General features: G+C 36.2%; 1 protein-coding gene across 2 annotated transcripts; it reads right to left on the bottom strand.

Moving 5' to 3' along the window:
- Positions 1–18: 18 nt before the first annotated feature.
- Positions 19–24763, bottom strand: LOC108032993 (protein bric-a-brac 1). 2 transcript variants are annotated; one of them, XM_017107211.3, is made up of 7 exons: positions 24321–24763; positions 4435–4817; positions 3679–4145; positions 2227–3247; positions 857–981; positions 686–792; positions 19–627 (listed from the first exon to the last, which is right to left on the bottom strand). In XM_017107211.3, the coding sequence occupies exons 2-7, from the start codon at positions 4723–4725 to the stop codon at positions 590–592; spliced, it is 2049 nt and encodes a 682-aa protein (XP_016962700.1). In that variant the 5' UTR covers positions 4726–4817; positions 24321–24763; the 3' UTR covers positions 19–589. The 2 variants fall into 2 exon arrangements, with proteins under 2 accessions (XP_016962700.1, XP_016962621.1); XM_017107132.2 differs by having other exon boundaries at positions 19–604; positions 24321–24762.
- Positions 24764–25054: the final 291 nt, after the last annotated feature.

Raw genomic sequence — 25054 nt, 5'->3', positions numbered from 1 at the left:
AATATTCCATCTAACACATTATTTTCATAGATAATATTTTATTTCGTTTTAAACATATTTTTTTGTATGTAATACATATTGTTTGTGTTCGTTTACGCAAGCTTATCAAAAAATTCACTTCATTCTGTTGTATGTTATTGATTAACTAGGTTCCATAGCTTGTTTGTTTTTAATTTCACTACCAAGAGAAATGTGTTTATCTCTAGAACAACACGTGCCCGTGCGTATTTATAATATGTATTTCAATTAACTAAACCACGCGAGCGCCGTCGTCTTTAAATGTATAGACATGTATTTATAATATATATATAGTATTGTGTAATAATAAGATCCTAAATGTGTAGAAGATCAGTTATAGTTGTGACCCGCCCCCGAAGGGGGTACAACATTCTAGAGTGGGAATCGATTCAGGAAAGTTTTTCGTTTTCGGCCAATCCAAAACTAGCCTCGTCTAGCCGTCTTTTATCCTCGTGATCCTAGATCAGCCTGTGGCGTCGTTTGAGATTTTTCTGCAGTTTCTTCATCGTTGCCGTGGCATTGGTCGGTCCTCAAATCTGCGGACGTGTCCAGAGCTCGCTCAGATCCTTCTTCAGCTTGCCCAGCTCTGCAAGTAGGGATTGGCTTGGACTTAATTCCCCGGTGAGTTGGCATGGCCTCAGCCCCGAAAAAAGTATGTCTCACTTACCCAGCTGAGCCGGCAGTACTCCGCCGTTGCGGAATCCCAGGTCGAAGCGGGGCTGCACGCCCAGCTGGCTGGCCGAGGTGGATCCCGAGTTCCGGAAGGCAGTGCCACTGAATGGGGATAACATTATGGTTAAAAATCTCATCTGGCAACCTCGGAGGGCTTCAATCCTACCTATAAGGATGCTTCAGGCAGCCGTAGACCTCGCGGTAGCGCCCATAGAGAGTGCCGTAGGATACGCCCAGAATTCTGGCGGCCTTCTTCATCTCGAGTCTTTTGTTTTTGATGGCATCCAGCACCTAAAAAAACAAATAATGTAAGGTTTAAAAAATTTACATTACATTATTTTTAGCCTTAAAAATAATAGGGCATTTTAAAATATTACAAAATACATTTTTAGAACTTTTGTACCTCGCCTCCATCATTACATTTTCAAGGTTTTTCAAATAATTTATGATAAAATAGCATTGTCACACCCTAAACAATTAGTTTAATTTGTGTTTTTTTGCCATAGAAGCTTTCTACATTTGTAGTTTGCCATTACAAAGTGCAAACTACAAAACAGACGTAAATGATTACCAGGTTTTTTAAAGCAAATAACAAAAAAAACTATTACAAAAAAGAAAAAGTGGAACAATATTTAACTGGTTTTTATGTGTTACTTTTTCAGCACTACTTTTTTCCCAGCTTAGTATTTCATTTCAAAATATAATATTAGGTCATCAAATCCCTTTTTCGTATTGTAAACATTTTAAATGTAAATAGTTTTAGGCAAAAATAAGAATTAATAATGTTATACAATGGATTAATAGAAAATACAAAAAAAACCAAGAAAAGAACTCAGAAAACCGCCAAGAAAGCTTCATAAAATATGTATAAGCTGGCTCAAAGAAACAATAGAATAAATAAAATATACCAACAATAGCCAGAAAAATAGGAAAAATAAATAGATGAGAAAAAATATATATTCCAAAAAATAACCGAGGGAAATTTCTAACTGGCCCATATGTAATTTACACTGATAAAAATTAATAATCAAAAGACCTATTCATATCTTTTTTTACATCCATTTATATTATATAAAATTATACTATTTTAATTTTAAAAACATTTAATCAAAAAAAAATAGAAAGTGAAGAGATTTTTATTAAAAATTTAAGTATAATGTATAGTATATTTTAATATATATTAATATTTTAAACATAAATTTGTATAACAAATAATTATTCAGTTTCAAAAAAATTTAAAGTAAATATGTCAAAAAAATATAGAAAGTAAAGAGATTTTAATTAAAAATTTAAGTATTATGTATAGTATATTTAAATATATATTAATATTTTAAACATTATATATTCTTGTTTTGAATATTTTCAAAATAAATCCTTCACATTATTATGAGATGTGTGTTAATATAATTCATTAAAATATTTATTACAACATTTTGAATTTAATGAGCAGATATTTAGTTTCACTATTACATTTTTCATCAGTGTAGATATACAAAAACTAAACTAAGTCACTAACAAAACTTCTAAGAAACTTACGCGCTTGGTGAAGGGTTCCTCCCAGAACTGTGGACGTCGCCCCTTGGCCAGATAGTCGTCCATCTTGATGACGTCCTGCCACTGCGACAGCTCCTCGTTCGTCAGACGCAGCTCGGCGGCATCGTAGTCCTCCAGCTTGATGTCTGGATATTCGGCGGGGGCACTGGCTCCACTGCCACCTGGTTCCTGGCCACCGTTTCCACTTCCGTTTCCGGCTGAGGCATTCACCGCGGCGGCAGCGGCGGCTGCTGCAACGGCTGCGGTGGCAGCCACACTGGCCACATTCGACCCGAATTCGTGGGCCATCAGCATGCCATGCTCGTTGATCAAGTAGGAGGAGCCACTGGTGGCGGATCCGGATCCACCACCTCCTCCTCCTCCTGCTGCTCCTCCGCTCGCCCCCTCGTATTTGCAGGCAAAAGTGGCCGGAATCACGACCGTGGGACGTGGCGACTCCGCCCTGTTCGCCACCAGATGCTCGTTCTCGATCTCCTCCAGCGGCTGCGGCAGCTCATCGGGTTCCGCCTTTGGCGGCTCAGCCTCATCCTCGCCAGACTTCTCATACAGCCGACGGGCATGACGCAGTTTGCCATGCCGTTCGCGCCGCTCGCTGATCTTCTCCAGCTTCTTGGAGGCACTGCCCCCGCTGCTACTGCTGCTGGTCAGCACCTCCGGTAGCGATTCATCGCCGGCTTCCGCCTCCTGTTTGTTGGCATCGCCATCGCTGGGGACCTTGGGCGTGCGACTGCCGTTTGGCTCTGAATTGGACCAATCCTGGCCGGCGGCAGCCGATGGCTCCTGGTCACTGGCCTCCGACTGGAGGAGCTGCTGCTGCTGCTGCTGCTGCTGTTGCTGCTGGTGACGTAGACGCTGGCGCTGTTTGGGCGGGCAGGCGGCGGGCGGGGAGGCCATCGAGGCGGCATGGGCGGCCAGCGGCGGCTCCTCAGCAAAGTGACGGGCCGTCTCCAAGTAGGCGCGCTGGGCGGGCTCCAGGTTGGCGGCGTACTGGGCCAGCTTGCGTCTGTCCGGGAGAGGAAAAAATTCGAGGAAAATATAAGAAACAATTCTCAAAAACAAATAAATATTTATATTAAGGGATTTTCAAGTCTAATAAAGGATTTTGAAAATAATTTACCTACACCAAAAGTGTGTAAAAGTATGCAACAATAATTTTTAATATTTTACCTAATTTTTTTTGGCACGTTTTTAATTTTAATAACACTTGTGATTTTAGAATTTTCTTTAGGTTTGCCCTACCAATCACTCAGGTCCTTTTAAACGTAATTTTAGGTGTATAAAAGTATGTTATGATTAAATAAAAAATTTAAATACATTGTTGCCTACTTTTAGGCCCGTAGACAGGCTTTTCAAAGTGAATTTAACTCTATTGATTTGCGTGGCATTCCCTTATAAAAAAAATCAGCATATACAAATTTTTGAAAGATATCTTACACATTAAACACATCGTAGGCATCGTCAAGTGGCGGACGTCCCCGCTTGCGTTTGGGACCCAGGAAGTGCTCAACGGGTGCGACGCCCTCGAGGGATGGTGCTCCGGATATCGCACCGACTCCGGCTGAGCCCGAGGCACCCGGGAGCGGCGTCATCACGGGCATGCGACCCAGTACACTCTCCATGCCCGGCGACAGGTGTTCCCGGTCGCGATCCCGCTCGCGTTCTCTGTCCAGGATCACAGAGCTGTGCAGATGCAAGGGCGGACCAGCTGGGGGCTGCTGCTGCTGCTGGTGCTGGAGGATTAGGTCCTGGGCGTAGCTCTCTGCCAGGCTGCGCGGCGGCGAGTGGAATTCCGCGGCGGCCATCGGTGGTGGCGGTCCGTCCTCGTCATCGCGCCAGGTCACCTCGGCCAGGCCCTTGATCTTTAGGTCATCCGCGGTCTTCAGCAGTGAAGGGAGACTGGCCTGCAAGAAAAATAAATCAAGGGGTATAAAAATCTCTGTAATAATAGGTGCCATTAAATGTTGAAGAGATTGATTTGAAGTCATTTATAAATACGCTGAAAAGAATACTACGATTTGTTTTGAACTGCAGAGTAATATTACAATTTTTACAGTCTACTTTTAGGTTACTTTGTAAAATGTTTGAAATCTCTAAAAATTTAGTATTTTATTATAATTTGTTTTAAATACAATTATTTTAAAGCCAAGAGAGAAAGTTATACAATTGTAGAACATAATGACTTATACTCACATGCTCCACATTGATTTCGCCCTTGTACATGAACTCGATGAGGCACTTGACCTCCGCGAAGGTCACATCCTTCATAATGATGATCGGATCGCGTTCGCTGGCATAGTTGGAGAGCACGGCGTCGAAGAAGGTGCTGCAGGCGCAGAGGACGACTCGGTGGGCTCGGATGAGCTGGCCCTCGCAGGCCAGGGTCACGTCACAGAAGCAGCCGCGATCCAAGAGCTGGGAGAACATGGTCTGCAGATTGCTATGGTGGTACTTCCACCTCAGGCAGTACTGCTGCGGCAGCATGGTGGTGCCGCGCCTGCTGCTGCCCCGGATGGTGGTGTCTCTGGTGGTTCTGGTAATGCTACTGGAGGTCCTCTCCTTGGGCAATTGACTGCCTGAAAAGCAGAATAAATAAAGTCATATCTATTTAGAACGGTGTCTATGTGAAAATCCAAAAATGCATTTAACAACATAAAAAAGATTTTTAAAGGTATCTAAAATTACTCTACAATATATTTTAAATACCAATATAAAAAGATAAATACGAAAATACCACGTTCTACAATCATAGCATACTTTTTAGCATATTACGAATTTATTTCCAACCTATACAGGAATTCCTCAAGCTATAAATCATTTTACCCACAAAGAAACGCCGCTCAAAGGACACCTTGTATGGCCAACCATGTTTATAATTAATGGCAAAATTAATTTTCTCATTAAATTACCCAGGTTAATAAAAAAAAAACAGATACCAGCGGCGTAAAGTCCTAAATTGACTTTTCTTAATATGTTACATTTTTCCGCCCATCTGAACATGTATTGAATCATTTATGGGTTTTTGTCGTGCCGAGAGCATTATTTTCATCGTTAAACTTGTTATCCCTATGAAGCCTTTCGTAGTGCGTCGGTGTGTAAATGTCAATCGGAGGACATGCAGCTTTTTGCTGTTTAATGAAAGGGTTTGTTGTCGTTTTTTCTTTTTGTTTTTTTTTCAAAGCTTCGGCATGCGGAGATCTTCTCGTTGGCCCTTTTTTAAGGTATTTTTCGAATTAAATTCATCGCAATTTTTTCAGCCAAATAAATAATCGAAATTCCCGCTTTATGTGAGCAAGTTGGGATCGGGGAAAAAACCAAAGTCCTGCCAGTCATCGAATGGCGAGATGTTTTTTCCAGCTCCATTTCCCTGGCAACAAAGAAGCGCCAATGACTTCGGTGGGTGGGGTGAAAAAAATCGGGCGCTATGGTAGTTTTTTCTTTCAGACTGCAGCAACATAAAAATGTTCGTCCTCGTTTTCATTTTATTATTATTCTTCCCTCTCACTCTTCTTTATACACATAAAAAATTTTCATAATTTTCCTTTTCCTTTTTTTCCCTTTTTGTGCAGCGCAAATATTATGCGCAAGGTAAAACTTTACTTTGTTTTTGTCGCTTTTCCCCCTCTATATATATGCATTTATGTAATATATAAATATATATATGTGTGGCATTTGGTGTACATGTACAAAATGAGTTGACGCTTAATAAAAACACAATTTTACACCCCAAACTCAACCCAGCGACCAATATGTCAATATACTTAAACCCAAAGTACGGAAAAAATGAAAAGAGCAATTATAAAATCCCTTTTGTTGTCGATTTCCACAGATTCATCGTAATTGCAAAACAGAATCGACGTGACGAAAGAGGGAAATAAATTGATTTTCGTGGTAAAGATAATGCTACATCCATGGTAAAATAACCTTGTGTATCGTTGAGAAAGACTGGGAATTTATTGAATGAATTAATTACATTTTCAGTGTGTAAAAATCTTCAGAGATACATGGATAGAGCTCAAAGTTACATTATGTATATGACAGTAATTGAAAACATCTGTAGAAACTTATACATTCATTTAAAAAGGTGTCCTAAACTATGCTACAATATATTCCAAATCCAAAAAAAAAACATCATACCACAAAAAAAAGCTACAATGAGATAAATTGATTTTGGAAGAAAAATAATGTTACATCAATGGTTATAATAGTAAATTAATTAACTAAATTTTCAAAGTGTACACATTTTTAGAGGCATGAGACAGCACAGAATTATCTTATCAAGGACTTATTGAAAATATCTTTTAAAATCACTTTAAAAGGGTGCCGAAAACTGTGCTTCAATATATTTAAAAATACAAAAATGCATATTATTAATAAGAAAATAAATGGCACATGTATCATAGCATAAAAAGCAAAAAAAAGGGTAAACAAAATGGTTTACGAGATAAAGATACTGCTACATTTATAATATTGTTTTAAAATGATATATTCAAAACTATGAAAGCTTATTTTACTGTATTTTTCCAACCAAAATCAAAGTATTTCAATTTGAATTCAATATATCTCCAAGACTATCTGGTTTTTATTTTCTTGCCAAAAGGTTTATATACTTTTAGGGCTTATATATTTATATAAAGCGGATGATAGAGATATGGTCATGTACTGGCTACTTTCCCCCCGCAACCTTTTTCACCCCTTTTCCTGGCTTGGCAATAAATTTTAAGAATTCCCCCAACAATTTCGTTACCCTTTTTTATATGTGCCAACAAATTTTTGGATTTTTTGTCTCTTAAACTTTGTTTTTTTTTGTGAAACGCATTCTTGCTTTTAGTACTAATAGCACAAGGGAAGGGCGAGCGAAAAAGGGTAGGATAATGGTAGGGGGATAAGAACTTTATGTTAGCTGCGTTTTATGTCCAGTGTACAAAATGGACCTCACACACACTTTGGGGGAAAAAAGGACCCGCACTCACACAGACGGCTTCTGGAAGCAAAGAAACTCCCGGCTTGGGTCAAAATTCGCCCGAGAAGAAGCAGAGGAGCAGGAACTGCTGAAAAACGCTGAAAAAACGCTTCTGAAGAAAGAAGCTCGCGCACAGAATGCGAAAGCAAATTTCGCTTCACCTTTTTCAGCTGCAAGAAATGCCAAAGGAAAGTTGAAAAACAGAACCAACTGCAAAAAACATCAGCACCAGAAAGCTGGCGAATAAATTGCGCAAAAAACCAAAAAAAAGAAAGGGAAGAAATGGGCAGAAAAAAAAACCCCAAAAGAAAGGACTTCTTTAGCTAGTATATAAAAGAATGCCATATGTACGGGGTTCTTTTGTATGTGCATTATGATTGATATATAAAATACAGTCGAGCTTTATTTAATGGAAAGTAACAAAAAACAAAAGTAACATTTTTAAAGAAATAGGAAGCGGAAATAATATTGTTTCTTTTTATTTTGAATTTTGGATGTAAAATACATTGGTAACTAAAAAATCCTAATGATATAATAAGGTTTAGGGGTTTGGACTATATTATCATTGAATTTTAAACAAATATTAGGAAGAAATATTATTATTTATACTCATTTTGAACTTTGGATGCGAAATACATTAGAGATTAAAAAATCCTCATTATTATTATTCCTATATAGTCATTGAATTTTAAACAAATAGTAAGGTGAAATAATATTATTTATAAATATTCTGACTTTTGGATGTTAAATACATTGGTGATTTAAAAATCCTAATAATATATGCAGGTTTAGGGGTTTGGACTTTATTATTCCTATATAATCATTGAATTTAAACAAATAGTAAGGTGAAATAGTATTATTTATAAATATTTTGATTTTGGGATATTTAATACATTGGTGATTTAAAAATCCCAATGGTATAAATAGATTTATGGGTTTGGATCTCATTGTCTTACGTTTTCGTAACGAAAAGATTTCGCAGGAACTTGTTGTCTTGGTTTACTTTACAAAGTCTTCACTGTAGAAAATAGTGGCATTAAAAAACGCAATGTCCGGCACTCAAGGATTGGGATTTGAGTTCGGTTTCTGTTTCGGTTTTCTGACTTGGTTCACTCACAATAATAGAAACCCCCCTCCCCCCTGCACACACACACACACATAGAGAAGAGTTAACTGCAAAGGGTTTTTGATCCCAATCTCTTGCCCCACCCACCGCCCACCGCCCCCTCTCACACCCACACGATGGAAGCGTTACACATTTAAGTTCCTTAAAATAAAAAAAGCTACAACCGACACAGACACACGAAAAGGGGGTGGGTGGATGTGTGTGTGTGTGTGTGGGGTTAGGTTGGCATAAAAAATACATGTTTTATTGTAGTATATTTTTCCCGCCAAGCAGTCGCACACACACACACACACACACACATGCAGGGCCCCTTTTCTTTTGGATTTTCTCATGGAAAATATTTTTCAGTTTTTATCACATTTTTCTTCTTCTTTGGATTTCGTTTTGTGTGTTTTTTGCTGCATCTTTTTATTTTATTTTATTTTTTACTTCGCCACTGCTTGTAAGCAGTGCAGGGCATGGGCGGGGGCCGGGCAGATTGGCGCTCGGAAAGGGGGTGACGCAAAAAGGTTGCGAGCGGAAAAATAAAAATGAAAAAAGACATTACAGCGACTGCGACGTTGGAGAGAAGAAAAAATAAATAAATAAAAACACAAAAAGCTGCCAGAACGAAGGGAAAATAAAGAAAGGCAGGGTACAAAAAAGGAAGAAAAAAACATAACGACCGTTTCTCGTTTCATTTCGTTTCCCTCCTCCCCCGTCCCCAGTTTTTTTTGCAGTTTTCCCCCCTCCGCCCCTGCTCTTTATTATTATTTTCAGTTTCTGTCTTTTCCCATTTATTTTTCTTTCTTATTTTTCGCCCCATGTTTCTCTCCTACTTTTTAAGCTGTAATTTTTTTACTTGACGTTTTTTATGTTTTCTGAGCTTGCAGCTCCTTTTTTATTTTCAGCAATTTTATCCTTTTTTTTAAATATCGATTTTCATGTCAACTTAAATGAAAGGTACACAGTTTTCCATACAAAAAAAACGGAATGTAAAAAAAAGGAGAGTACGGAATTTATATGTGGACCTGTCATCCAAGTGTGTGTGTGTGAGTGTTTGTAATGCTTTCTGCTTTTCCTTGCTGTCTCTTTTTGTTATTAATTTTTTTATTCACACACACAAGCACACATGGTTGTAGATTTCCCCCATTTCCTTTTTATAAATGCTTGGCAGGGACACACACAGCGAGGAAAACAACTCCAAGATACACGGAGAAATTTCCACTTTTTTTGCTCGGCTTTTCTGTTTTCCCTTTTTTTTTTGTAGTTTTCCCTTAGCATTTTCCGGGTGGAGGTGGTAAATTCCAGCCATGATTAATGGAGAACTCAATCGAGATAGATACAGTATATACATAACTGAACATTTACTAGCAATACTTATGGATCCGTATGTATTTCGGGGTACAACGAGTCCCATTTCTCAATGCCAATTCCCGATGGCAATCTTTGGGAAACCCAAAAAAACAGAATGGGTTTTAAATTCGAATAGTTTTGGGGTTTAGAAATTTTAAGGATTTAGAAAAGGTTCAATAAGTATAGGAAATTTCTTTTATGTTTTAAATTTCCTCTTTACTATTATTTCGATTATTAGTTTTTAAGTAACTTCAAATTAATAATTAAGTAATATGTTATCACAAACAAGCTTTATTTCTTTTAAAGGATAATAATTATGATCTAGTTAGACTAGTTGATAGTCTAGTTGAATATCGTATCACTGCTTGCGGGAAAGTAATTAGACTGCTTGGCATACGGACCTCACCTCAACGACTAAAAGGGTTTGGGTTAGTTTATTTTGTCGATCAAATTTGAATGATTTCTAATAAGTGATTTATCTTTACTTAACTTAACTTTTTATAAATTTAAAAGTTTAAAAGAAAGAAAATAGTTTTTATTGATCTAATTATGATCCCCCGATTGAATCTGGTACACTGCTTGCCTGACAGCAATTAAACTGCTTGACCCACTGACCTCCCTTAAGCGGACAAAATGGGTCTAGGTTATCTATTTTTTTCGATGGAAATTAAATCTTATATTATGTGTACTTAGTAATTCCTGACTTCTTTTATCTGAATAACTAGAATAAAGCTAATTTTAAACGTTTTAAGTTAAATGATTAAATGAAAAAAATATATTTTAAATGATCTAGTTAAGAGCCCCGACTGAATCTCGTATCACTGCCTGCTGGAAAGTGATTAAACTGCTTGCCCCACTGACCCCACCTCGGCGGCAAAAAAGGGATAATCCCCGGGCAGAAACCGATATCGGAGTTAACTCAAACGATGGACACAAACAAAATTGGTTTTTACACCCAACACAAAAGTGGAGCGGAAAAGGGAGTGGGTCTGAAAAATACTGTAACCGCATTATCAATTGCATTAAGGCCCCGATAAGTGCAGGGCCCCAAGTAACGAGTATATAACGCAGTGTTCGCATATTATATTGTTGGGTAGTTATGTACACGTTCTCTATATAATACACACATCCTTTTTCCTGCCAACAGCAATTTTCTTTCTTTATTTTTCTGCTTCTTCACCAGTACATTTTTTGTTGTGCTCCACTCGCTTTTGTAATTTGTATAATTTTTTAACATTGTCGACGCTGCTGCTCTTGTTTTTTCCCCGATTTTTTTTTTGCGTTGGGTTTTGCTTCTTGTTTTCCACCTTTTTGTGTTTTTGTAGCTTTCCTTAACGTGGAGCAAAAAATTTTAATATAAATTTATGTGCTGGCTGACGAGGAGGACGATGGCGGGCGGAGGGTTTAAACTTGTTTGCAAATGGAACACGGCAAAAGTGTGTAGAGTGTTTTACACAATTTTCATTTCGTTATTTTTAATATTAATAAAAATAATAATACGCCAGCGGGAAATATATGAAAATGAAAAAGTTTCATATCCATTCATTTCTTTGTTTTTAGAGCTGGCTGTTATTATGACCTCTCCGTCCGTCCTGGCCTAAAAAATCGCCAACCCTCAGCATACATTTTATTGCGCCACAAAAAACTGTAATAAAAGAATACAGAACTCAAAAATAATGATTTGGGTTTGTGTTATAAGTGGCAAGCTAGAAAAACATCAAGAAAATGATGTATCCAAATTTGACAACATTTATAAAATTCCCAGGGAAAAGGCATTTCTCTTGTTTCAAACTTAATTGTAAACATATTTTCCCCTTTTTAATATCAATAAGAACTGGAGAATATTTATTTGATTAATGCAAACATTTCCTCTTTTTTCTCATCCACTTTTTACGTTTAATCAAAAAACCGCAACGAAAGATATTCAAAGAAAACAGAAACCAAATACGATCTGCAGACATGCGAATTTCACATTGAGTACAACAAAAACCACTAAGTACTGTACAAATTTGCATTAGTACAGTAAAACACCTCGAGTTGCAATTATAGTTAATGACAGTACTTCTTTTGATTTTGATAATATAAAATAGCGAAATCAAGAGATAAGAATCTATAATTCATTAATAGGATATAATATAACCTATCAGATTCTTCTTCTTTTGAGATAAGAAGTCAGATTAAAAGGAAATCTGGTTTAAGGAAGTTTTGCTGTGGCAACGGGCTTCTTCAGCTTCTTTAGATTATTCCTTTTTTCTAGCTCGCAACTACAACTTCTCCACTCTCCTGCTTGCAAAAATAAATAAAAAATGTATTAAATGTTAAATGTACTTAACAAAGATATAAGATTTAAAAAAAGAATTTATTTATTATTCAGATTATTTACGGGGTAAGATAATATCCGTAGATGTACCATTCAGCATTTAAAAAAAAAAAGTTTAATATCAAAGCCCTATAAGTGGTAAGAAAATGTCCATAGAAATACCAATTCCTCTGCTTTAACTTCAGAATAATGGTCTTTCTTAAAGTAAGATTAGATACTTTCTGAAATTTCCCTAGAAAAATTCCAAAAAATGTGAAAAATTTTTAAGAGGTATTAAGAAAAGCATGCCATTCCGCCTAAACTTAAGGATGGTGCTCTTTTCCGAATCAAACATTTTGTGCTGTTCATAGGTATAAAGTTGCTTACTCCTGTGAGACGTCGAGCATTCTCCTGGCACTCCACCACTTTACAGGGTATAAAGAAATAAAATAAACGAGACGACAGAAAGACCAAGTCAAATGAATAAGCAGTTTCTCCGCTTCTGCTTTAAGCCAGAAAAAACACACAAAAAAGAGAAAAGGAAACATCAACAAAAAATAATAATAAGAAATGTAGAAAGAATTCGCATTCGAAAGCAATTCAAAGGAAAAATCTATGCGTTCTTTTGATTCTCGCTTTCTTGGCAAATTGGTAGGAGTTTTTTCCCCAAGCGCGTTTATGTTTTTTTTTTTTTTTTTGTCATACCCATTATGGATTGCAAGCGGGAGAAGGGTGTTTATGGATTTCTATAAATATTTATGGTAGCAATTTAAACAAACACGAGAAGTCGCATAAGAAATGCAGATACTTGAAGTCTGCTTTAATGCTGATACAACCCTATTTATTTTTGGGCTTATATCAGTTTACCATAATTATAAGATTGCGAGTCCTTTAATGGGTATTTCCCATTCGAACCCATTCGACACGCTGCGTTCGGCTGGTGATTGCGGATGGGCAACAATTCGAAATTCATATTATTAATAAGTAATAAAAAGAAATGAAGAAAATTGCCAGAGAGCACAGAACACGCAGCCAGCAGTAAAAATCCAGAAAAAGAAGCATCTTACAGATACGCAGGTTTCCCCCTTTTTTGTGGGCACACATATATACATATATATTCATTTGGCAGATTCTGCGGTTGCGTTTGCCTTTGGGTTCTTGTGTTTTGTGTTTTGTTTTTTTTCGGAATGCCAAATGCTGCAGAGAAAACCGAACCTAGGCCAAGAAAGGGAATGGAGCTCAAAATTGAAGTCCAAGACAGTGCTACCAGGAATCATACGGAAAAGCAGGACTGTATTGGAAAAACAAAAGTGAGGAAAAAAGGAGAAAAATCCGAACTAAAGAAAGTTACAAGACTAAAGATTGTTCATAATTTGTAAAGGGTAATGAGTAATCCAGAGTTTGCATCCTTTTAACAATTTTTAAGATTGGTTAATCAAGCCCCCTCCTACTATAAAATGAACGATTAAGTATTTGGCTAATGGTCTTAACTTATTTTAGTGTAAACAAGAAGCTAATTCAACCACTTTGGCTTATAAACTTCTTATCAAAGCAAGGCTTTTTTTCGCTAAGCTGTGGATTCTTAAAGTTGTTCCAGAGTTGGTTGTGCGGAAAAAGGATAAATGGGCAGCACTGGCCGCAGATCGAGACCCAGCTACCAAGTCCCCCGATCTGCAGCAAAATATACAATTGCGAATAAGGCCAAGTGCAATAACACTTAATGCACTCACACACACACAGTGGAGATATACACATATATAGATATCTGGAGAGGTACGCAACATCATAAAGCCTTCTGCCCCCAAAACAACAACACAAAACACAAAAACCAACCTGCAGCAGAGCAACAACAAGAACAACAAAAACTGTGCAACTTTACTTTACGATCCTCTATAACTATGATATTGCCCATGTTGTTATTGTTCTTGTTGGCCAAGTGCATTCGCCTTCCGTTTTTGTTGTTGTCGTGTGTTGACTTATGCAGCTTCTTCTTCGGCTCAGCCGTATTATAGCTATATGACACGGAGAGGAAAATCATATTCATACTTAAGGAAACAAATACATAAGGGATAGAAAAATTGGGGCTTGGAAACCAAAAGTAAGTAAATAAATAGAAATAAATTAACTTAAACATAAAATAGGAATATTAAAAATATGGTCACACTAAAATATTTGTTTTTTTTACTTAAAGAAACAACTACCACACATACAAGAAAGCTACTACTAATTATACCCAAAAGGAATAAATATTACTGGTTATTGAAGTTACAAATAAATTAAACAAATATAGAATAAGAATTTTCAAAAATATGGTCACACCAAAACCATTCTAACCACTAAAAATTAAAAAAAAAAAGTTTATTAACCAAAAACAATAAATATTACTGATTTTTGGAAACACAAATAAGTTAGTAAGTCGATACAACGTTAGCATTTTCAAAAATATGGTCATACTAATAAAAATAATCTATTTAAAATTAATACTGTTTTATTTTAGATATTATTTTCGAATTTTTTTCTACAAAACCACACTTTAACAGGTTGTGGAAATTTATTTGCAGTTAAGTACTCCACTTTCCTGAATGTCATATAACCATAACTCATCTGAGCTTTTCTAAACAGTTTTTCCTTTTTTTTAGCTCGCTTTGTTGCTGTGGCTTTTCTTGTTGAAATTATTAGACAGCAACAGCAACAATAGTAAAAAAAAAAGCACGCAGCGTCCAGTTTGGCTCACACACACTGCCGAAGATAAAGAAACATATTTTCTTTTCTTTTTTTTGGTTTGTTGCTCCAAGCATTCAGCGCATCTGTGTAACCTCAAGGTTGCTGAACCTCAAAGGAGCTGCAAAAAGGGGGTGTGCGAAGGTGCAGGAGGAGGGCGAGCCATAAGAATAAAAGTGCAACAAAAAAAAAACAGGACCTCGCCATAAATAGAGTCCTGGCCAAATAACCAGATTGTATTTTCCTGCCCTTCTATTTCGGTTTAATTTGTTGTGGTCAGATATGTTTTTTGTGCCCCAAGAGCACTTCAAACGATTGGTTAAATCGAAGCACTCGGAGCTTTCTGTATATAAACTTAGGATCATATTATAAAATGGTACCGAAGAGGATCGACTTTACTTCGATATAAACAGAAGAAGCGTCTCAAAAATATTTATAGAATAGAATTTCGTTTATAATAAGCCAGCCAGCGATGTATATACACTTTTTTAATATACACAAAAGGTTTCCAAACAATTGATTGGAGCTCATTTGATACCACCTATAAACAATCTATAGGTTCTTTGATATCTGAGAGGTTCTACAGGTTACGTTTATTTCATCAAATCTTAAATTGAATCTTTTTTTATTTAAATCTTTCCATGTGAAAATTTTAAAACTATGAATTTAATAATGCTTTAAAAACTACACTTAAGCACCTATGATATCATATCATATGTTATTTCCAACCCTATGGAAAATGCAAATTTTAAATTAAATATTACGAAAAATATACCCAAGAAATATAATGCCTTGAAATATTTTCAGTTTTCTACTTTAGTTTGTAAAAAATAGAGCTCTCACCGACTTGGCACCTCATAAATGTCATGGCCCCGTATAAATCCCTCAGGCCGATGGGTTTTAAATCAAGTCAAGGTCTAGCCCAAAGCCTATAAATAAGGTTTGCGTAGATCTCGAAGACCCTTTTCCAGGGAAAGAGTCAAAGGAGCCGATGGCCCAGGACCGATGATCAATGGTTAGGAGCAGGTGCATCGGTTTGGGATGCTGAGGATTGGGCGCCGGGGGATCCCCGCTGGAGAAATTCCCTTTTTGCCTCGGCAAGGTGCAAGCCTTGTTAACTGATACTACTTTTGCTGCTGCTGCCGCTGCTGCCTTGTTCTTTTGCTGGAAAAGCTGCAGAAAAACCTGGCTGGCTAAAACAGCAAACAAAACGAAACACACAAAAAAATTGAATAAAACAAAACCAAAAGGGAGAGCGAGCGGGCAGCAGAAATTGCAAAGCTGGAAAAAGGAAAAGCTGCTTTGCACAATCTCAGAGGGGAAAATCGGGGGAAATGCAGGAAGTTACCTACTACTTACGGCACTGCGAAAAATGCATGGCAAATTTCTAATTAATATATATGAGATACATATGTAAAATGTATCCATAGAGCAAATATTACTAAATATTATTGCTATACAATAAGATTTTAAAATAATTTAATATTTATAAGTCCTAAAATAAATAAAATAAAGCAAAGCAAAGTATTCTAATCATCTAACTCATCATTAAATAATCATTAAAGTGAACTAAATTTCAACAAAAAAATTGCAAAGATAGATAAGGAGACATATATATAAAAAAAATATTATTAATTAAATTTAAAGAAATTTATTATCAACTAAACTTGTTATTAAACTGAACTCTATATAAATAAAAACGTTAAAATATCCTTAAATATTTATATAATTTTTATGTGTAAGCATATGGCATGTAAAATAGTTTTATAAAAATTAAAGAAAATTACTTTTTACGCTTATAATCTAAACTTATTAAACTCAACCTAACATAAATAAAAACGAGAATATTTCAATAATTATTTATACATTTTTTTATTTAAGAATATGGCTTGTAAAATAGTTTAAAATCCAAGCAAATTTAGTATTATCATCCAACCTATTTTATATTTTTTATACGTAAGCACATCACATTTTCTTGCTGTGTAACTACGAGCTCTTACTTCAGCTCGGTTCTTTTTATTCTATTTGATTTTTTTGTTTTTGGTGGCGGCTCATGAAAAAGCCAAAGAAGCTGCAGATACAAATGTAAGATGTAAGATACTCGGGGGAAAAACTCACTTGCTGAGGGGGAAAAAGAACATTCATCAAGAAAACTGTCGTCGTTTTTTGTGTGAGCTGCTGCTGCCGCTGCCGCTGCTCTACGGCATTGGGTATCTGTATCTTTAGCCGGTGCTATATGTATCTGTATCTGCAGTATCTGTGGCTGTAAGTACGTTAGCCTCCGCCGCGGATTCTAACTCATATTACTGCCCTGTTTACTGCCATTCGCCGCCTCTGGTTGCCAACATCGGTGCCTCGCCACACTGGGGGAACCCCCGCCAACCTGCCATTTGTTTATGTCGGTGTTTTGTATTTCTATTCCGCCTGCTCCTCCGTTTTTATTTTCATTATTTATCATATTTTTTGCCCGCACCTAATGTAAACTTTAATATTATTTCGGCATTGTAAGGGGAAAAGGCCATAAAAGTGAGCAAAAAGCCAAGGAGTTTTGGTGGTTAAACTCGTAAACCGCCGTGAAAATTCTAAAAACTATCGATTAATCATAAAAATAAATAAAAATAAAAATACCTATTACAATTTTTTGTTTTGATACATTTTAAATTACCTATTTTGAACATTTTCAGAGAACCCTTTGCAATTTATTCGAACAAATTTCGTTCAAGTAGAATAATTTCCACAAGACTCCAACTGACTTTTACTATTTCATTTAAATTACTTTAATAACAAAAGCCCCACTACAAAATAAATGGAGAACATAGGAAAATAACAAAAAAAAAAAAGTGAGGGGAAAAACGTTGATGATGATGGAGGCGAAATCTCGAAATGAGAAGAGCAAGGAGTTTTTTGCCGCCAGTCTCCTTGAAATGAGAATGTTGACACCCAGTACTCCGAGCTGAACTAAGGGTATGCTGGACTTTAAGACGTCAGGGAAAATATCTTGTTTCACAGCTGAAACCTGTCTCAATCGTTAAATTTATATTACAAATTTATATTTATATGGCTTTTTATATAGTCGCCTGGTTAAATCTCCACGCCCCCTAGGAGATATCTGTTAGTCGTTACCATTTCGAAATGGCTTTTTTACTAGCTGCCTGCTTTTTGCTGCTTACTTTTTTCCGAAACAAAATCTGTGTTTTCCTTTTTTCGGGCACTTTGTAATTTATTACGTTTTTTGCTGTTACTGCTCCGTTCGAGTATTTTATAAAATTGTTCAATTTTTGCACGAGACAATGTCGCAGGGTCGCCCCCTCCCGAAATTCCCATCCATGAAAAGCAGCAGTAAAGTGGCGCTGCAAAATGAAAAATAATAAAAAAAAAGGAAGAGAAGAAGAAGAAAAAGCGTGGTTAAAATGAAGGAAAAATGGGAGGGGCAAGGAAAAGCGAGGCAAAGTGAATATTGAGATATTTTCCATGCTGACAACCAGCTTGGTGCGCTTCGTTTTCGGTTCGTTCAAAGTGATTTACTCTTTTGGTAATGTGCAAGTCCCTCCCAAAACGCCCCCCTTTCCCCGATTTCCCACTCATTTTTTCCCTGCATGTTTATGTGCAATTTTCCTTCCTACACACACACACTTTTGCCATACATATACACTTACAACACATCTGCACTTATATAATATTTAGGAGTTTTTCTCTATAAAACAGGGAGTACCTAGTTGAACTAAAAAAAAAACACAAAATGTAGAAGGCTAATTTGTGGAGCGTGAAAGCGTTGATACCCTGGAAAACCCACCATTTCAACAAGTTGATGGCATTCCACTTCATTGCCAAGCGACCTTGCGCAGGGATGCCTATGTCTCAACCCGCTCGTGTGTTGCAAATTTGATGAAACTGCTAATGCAACCCCTGGGATTTTGGGAAAAACCAAAGGGATAGCTGAAGACTCAGTTGCCTCTCTTCAGATACACTAACTGTTATCCAAAAACAGTTTTAAAAGGAATTTAACTAAATGAAGTGTGACCAAATGTGTAAGAATGCGCTGTAGTGTGACCAACTGCCCAAGTGACTCAGAACAAAGCTTCTTTGGGCAACATTAAGAGCATTATATACCTCTTTTTAAGGGTATAGAAATACTAGACCTTCAGTTTTGGCCACCACTCTTACCACTTTTGTTCTGTGCAAAATATAAATGAAGGTTTTTACTACTCCTGTTCCTTTTTATTTTTTTTTTTGCTACCTTTCTTACCTTCCCCAATGCTGGAAAAGTTCGTTCGTTCATTCGGTTACAGTTTTCTTTGCCCACCCCCCCCTGTTTCTTCGTCCCCCTTTTTTTAAGCTTATAGTTTTTCCTCCCTTTGCCAAGCGCGCCAAAAAAAATTGAGTAGGAAAATGGCAAGGGGTTGTGGAAATGGGGAAATGGGGGAAAAGCGGACAGGCAAAAACCGAGCAACAGTAAAACGAGCGTTTTTTCCTTTAGTGGAGAAGTGGGGAGGTTTTTGGGGGTAAATAAATTAAATGCTTGACTTTATTTTGCCCAGCGATGTTTGCCTTGTTTTAATATTTTCCTTGCTTTTCTCTGGATATACTTTTCTGGTTTTTCTGCTCGTATTTTCCCTTTGTCTCCAACACTCTTTTTTTCGTATTTCTGTTCATTCTTTTGCCTTTTTGTGCCTTTTTAGAGCATGATTTGTAGTTCGTTTCGTTAGATGGAATTCCAATCTGCTGGCGAACAAAAGGGTGGAAATTTACGAAAAGATTTCCATAAGTTCTCGTCGGGAGGCGAGGGAAAAAGGGGTCGATAAAGGAGTACAAAAGGATACACTTTGAACCTGTTGCGGTTCAGGGAACTTGGTAAAAGTGGCATTTCTAGGGGCTGCAGAAAGAAGTTCCCTACATACCTTATAGGTATATGTCTAAGATGAAGCAAAAATAAACCCTGTAATCTTATAATCTTTAACTCATTATGCAGCAACGAGATTACTTGTTTTTATTTACAATTTTTTTTAGGATTTGCTTTTATTAACAAAAAAAATTAAATTATAGGATGTACTGATTCAACAGAATATTATGAACGGTTAAAAGTTAGTTGACTTTTGTTTTTTTCTTTATCACTCTAACAACCATTTAATTTCCATGGGGTCCACCCTAATTTCCTGCATTCCAGATTGTTTTTTTTTCACTTTTTCTTAATAAATATTAAAATAAAAAATATATAATTATAGGCTGTACTGATTCAACAGAAAAGTAAAAACAGATAATAGTTGATTTTTGTTTTTCCCATTATCACTCTAACAACTATTTTATTTCCAAGAGTCCACTCTAATTCCCTGCATTCCAGATTGTTCGCAATTTTTTAATTACTTTTTTCGGGTGATATTTCTGTTTTTATCAACAAAAAAATATAAAATTATAGGCTGTACTGATTCAACAGAGTATTATAGACAGATAAAAGTAAGTTGAGTTTTGTTTTTCCCATTATCACTCTAACAACCATTCAATTTCCAAGGGCCACTCTAATTTGCCTGCATTCCAGCAAAGCACTCTAAACCCAAATCAAGTTTACACAATGCATTTTTGCAAAGCTCTCTTATCAGCCAAGGTTTCTGGCATGAAAAAGGGAAAAAATAAAAATAAATAAAATAAGGCAAGTGGTGTAAACGCGGCTACACACACAAATGCAAATTGAATTAATAGAAAAGTAAATATAATTGAATCAGTAACACAATTTAAGCTGATATATTGTTGCAAATTAAATAGAAATAAAATGCCAAATTGCCACGGAAGCGGATGAATTAAAGGAGCGAGGGAAACAAAATTGAATTAAAATGTATTAATGAATAAAAAAAGCAGCACTAACAATGAAAGCGAAAAAAATGGGGAGGAAAAAGGCAACCGCAAAAAACGTTTTGTGATTCATAATTTCGACTCGTATTCGTTTTTTTTGGGGTTTTGGGTGATTTTTGTAGAGTTCGCTTTTGTTCCCCATTTGGAGTGTGCGTGTGTTTTGTGTGTGTTTTTATCTTTTCAATTCGAAAATGTTTCTTGTTTTTTGTTTTTTACACACATATTTTTGTGTCGGTTAATTGCATAAAAATAGAGGCCGTGTGTGTATGCCTTTTTTGTGATTTTCGATCGCGACATAATTTGATCTGAAAACCTTGGACAAACGGAAAATAAAAAGAGGCAAAGAAACGCGGGGCCAAAAGAATTCTCGACTTTCGAAGGGCGATTAAATGGGCTCGCTTCGGGTATTTTCCTCTATTTTTCTGATTTTTCTTTACTTTTCTGTACTTTTCTGTACTTTTCCTTATTATTTCCCATTGTTTCGCCGGGCTTTATGCGACGGAAATAGTTTTTATCTCTCCCCCATTTGCTGTGACTTCGGTTTTTATTTATTTTTTGGTTGGTATTATTATTCTTTTCCCCCTTTCTTCAGCGCCCCAGTATTTTCAGCACTTCTCGGAGTTATCAGCGACATTTGCCTAACGTGCTTGCTGGTTTTTTATTTTTATTTTCCTGCCCCGCAGACACAAATACATCAGAATAAATATATATCTCGGGTTGTTAATTTTTTGTTTTTATTTTTCTGATTTGCCGCCTGCAGAGTAGTTTTTTTGTTTGTTTTTAATTATAAATACGAGCTGATATCAGAGAATGGGCTGAGAAAAACAAGCTCAATGAAAGAGGAACGGCTGCAAAAAATATTGAGCCCTTTTTCAGCACGAATGCAAGTAGAAATTGAAAACCTTGTGAAGGGTTCAAGAAAATATCTGAATAAATTAAGGTATTTGAGAAAAACACTATTTACGCATTGCAAATTATGGTTCAAAACATAAACAACTGCAAATTTGCGTAAGAAGTACAACTTATTTACACACACAGAGTAAACTAAACTAAAAGTTGGCATAACAATAAAACCATATTCTCTGTTAAGAGTCAACAACAAAATAATCAGACACGAAAAACAATATTTCGTGTCAAAATTTCCGTCGTTTTTTGCTGTATTTCCTACTGCTGTTTTTGTTTTTCAATGGAATTTTGATTTGGTTGCGGAATAACACGAAAATAAGTGGCACTTTTTTGTTTTTTCAAGTTTTTTGGGAAATACTCTTTCTATTATATGGTAATTTTTTTTTTAAATCATTCAGTTTTCTTAGAAACCCGTGAAAAATGTACGATACTTAAATTGTAATCTATGCATATCTAGCTTTTTGTATAATTTTTTTAGAAGGGGAGTTTTCAATGGTTTTGAACCCACTTTTGATCCCAAAATAAAGGGAATTTTTAATGGTTTGGAACCCATTTTTGACCTTAAAGTAGGGGAATTTTAAATAGTTTAAAGCCATTTTTAACACAAAAATAAGAGAATTTTAATGAGTTGTTAACCCATTTTTGAACAAAAAATAAGAGATCTTTTAATAGTTTGAACCCAGTTATGAACTCAAAATAAGTGAATTTTGGACCCAAAAGCAAGGGAATTTTAAGCAGTCTTCAACCTATTTTTGACCCAAAAATAAGATCATTTTAAATAGTTTTTAACCCGTTTGCGAACAAAAAAAAGCGAATTTTTAAGGGTTTGGAACCCATTTTTGACCTTAAAATAAGGGAATTTTAAATAGTTTTAACTGGTTTTTAAACCAAAAATAATAGAATTTTAAATAGTTTTTTTAACCATTTAAAAACTTTAAATATTTACATTTTTTTAATATTTTAAAAAAAATATATAAAATTTATAGTACATACATACACACATAGGTACTATCGATAGAGTTCTTATTGGAAATTTTGGTATTCTGGTAAACCGTTACTCTTACTTTTCTTATGGAATGAGAACACACACACACATAGGCACCCACTTTATGGTTCCAAAGTTATTGGACAAACATACCTCTAAATATTACCTTAAATATATTGTTTTATCAGATCTTGGGGCCGTGAGGGGCGTGGCAGCCGCGCTGGATGCTGACCTGCCCTTGTTTTTGCCTGCTATCGCTTTGTTTTGTTTTGTTTTTTTGGACAATGAACTTGAAATTTGGAGCACGCGTTCACATGTAATTGAAATGTGTGTGAGTGGGGCGAAGGAGGGGAAGGCAGATTGGGCGATGAGGATGGGGATGGGGAAGAGGTGGTGGAGAGCAGGAGAGCGGGAGAGAGAGCACTCACGCACACAAACATCAACACACAGGCCGCCAGGGGCGGCTATAGAGTGAAATTTTGGGGCACATTATTGTTAGCAAGGGAAGAATGCCTACACACATAAGCAAGTAATACATTTATGATTTACAAATGCCAAAAAATCATTTATAATTAATTAAAAATTTGTCATAATTTTTTTCTTTAAGAATACCGCACCCCCAAAATTGTAGTTCCGCCCCTGATGCCATCACACGCAGATTTTGCGCCTCTCTCTCTCTCTTCTCCTCTCCCCTCCCCTTTGCGCCACCCACTTGATTCGCAGCTTTTTTTTTGCGCAGGCGAATGCCGTTGTGAAAACAAAAAGTCGAATAAAACAGCCGACAAAAACAAAAGGCAGAGAAACGTTGACGGCTACGTCACTCAAATGCGATTTGCAATTTTAATTTTTGCCGTTCATGTTTCGCAGTTTTTGTTCATATAATTAAAGTTGTAAAAATGAATTGCAGTACGGCAAACAAGAGAGAGAAAAGTAAATTGTAAATTGCTTTTGCCGTACATGCGGAAATGCCTCTCTCTCTCAACGAAACAACAACACGAATAGTACAAAAAACGTAGAAAACTAAACCAAAAACCACAATAAAAAATAAGGCAAAAAAAGCACAGGGAAAGAAGAAAAAACTATAGGCCACAAAAACAAGCGAAAACGATAAACCGAAAAACCAGCGCAAAAAATTGCCCCAAAAGTTGAGTTAGACAGCCGAGATAGAAATTATAGGGAAATGTTGTATAAAAAATATATATATTATTAAAAAAAATATTTCAAATTATCACAGTTAGAAGAAAAGTTATACCACTTTGAACGTGGTTCATTGGAAGAGAGCTACTATTATTTTGCGCCCGACTGTGGGGGCATAGCAACAATGGAGTGCGCGGGGAAATTCGTAGCGTTTTTCCAGAGGCCGCAAAAAACTTAATTATCAAGCTTAGACAGAAAAACAGAGAGCTGTAGACAAAAAATGTAAATTACTGGCCTATGAATTTAATTTATTTTTTTGCAGGTCTACGGGACTCTTGTTGTCTCTTTCATATTTTTTATTTTCGCAATTAGTTGGCGCAAAAAATTACAATAAGTGAGGAAAAAATGGCAATCGTTTCCTGGGCGAAAAACAATTGTTTACAACAATTGCATATGGTAATTATGTCAATTTCGAACATTCAGTTGGCAAAGTCAACAAACCCGGAAGCCTTCGGCGAGAACAACGGAATTTTTATCGTAATATTTTGCTCGTTTTTTATTTTTTGTTTAACAAAAACACGCACAAAACAAAACAGGCAAAAAAAAGGCACACAAATATATTATTAAAAAAGGGGAGAGCGGCGGCCAGTAAAAAAGCGAACAAAATCACACAATAACACACAACTTTTGTTTGGCTAAAAATAAATCGACGTTCGTTTTGCGTGTCTTTTTAGCACATGAAATAAATAATTTGTTTTCTCACCTTTTCTTTATGACTTTTCGCGGTATCTTTTCTTTTGTTTTTTGCCTTCTGCTTTTCCTTATGTTTTTTGTTTAGTTATTCGATTTGAATTGCACACGCAGCGGATTTTGGGCCAAAAAAATTCATTCATTCATACATTTTTATTTCATTTTCTCTCGCTTAACTTCAAAAAAACAGGCAGTTCGAATCGCGCGCTTTTTCTGCGTGCTTCCAGTGCGGCTAACGGTAACCGCTCGAAGTACTGGAATTATAACAGCACTAGTTCGAAGTTGTCTGAGCAGCTGCTTAGAAATTCACCAAGGAAAAATGTTTTCTGGTTCTTTAAATATTCTGCAATATTAGTACATGTTTTTGTTGACATTCCCCGAAACCGGAACTTGGCTGCCGTGCAATGCGTTGCGACGCGCGTTTAAGTTAAGACTAATATGCGACTCGGCGGCAACATTGGGTTTTAAGCGAGTGGCCAGCTGCGCAGTCGACGTGCGCCGGCGTTGCCAGATTGCGCAGTGGAAAAGCCCCTAAAAAATATTTTTCCCCCCAAATTCAAAAATAATAAAGAAATTATGTTTACATAGATATAACAGTAATAAAAGGGAGAAATGGGGATAAATAAAAAAAAATGTTATTAATGTTTATAATTTATTTAATGTTCCATTACCATTCTTTGAATTTGCACTGCATTTAAAACAAAGACCAAATCTACTAATTTTTTGTAGTTATATTTTAAATATACT

This window comes from Drosophila biarmipes, chromosome X (assembly GCF_025231255.1).
Source record: "Drosophila biarmipes strain raj3 chromosome X, RU_DBia_V1.1, whole genome shotgun sequence".
NCBI classification, from domain to species: Eukaryota; Metazoa; Arthropoda; class Insecta; order Diptera; family Drosophilidae; genus Drosophila; species Drosophila biarmipes.
Note: the sequence above shows the minus strand (reverse complement) of the source record. Positions and strands in the feature narration are given on the sequence as shown.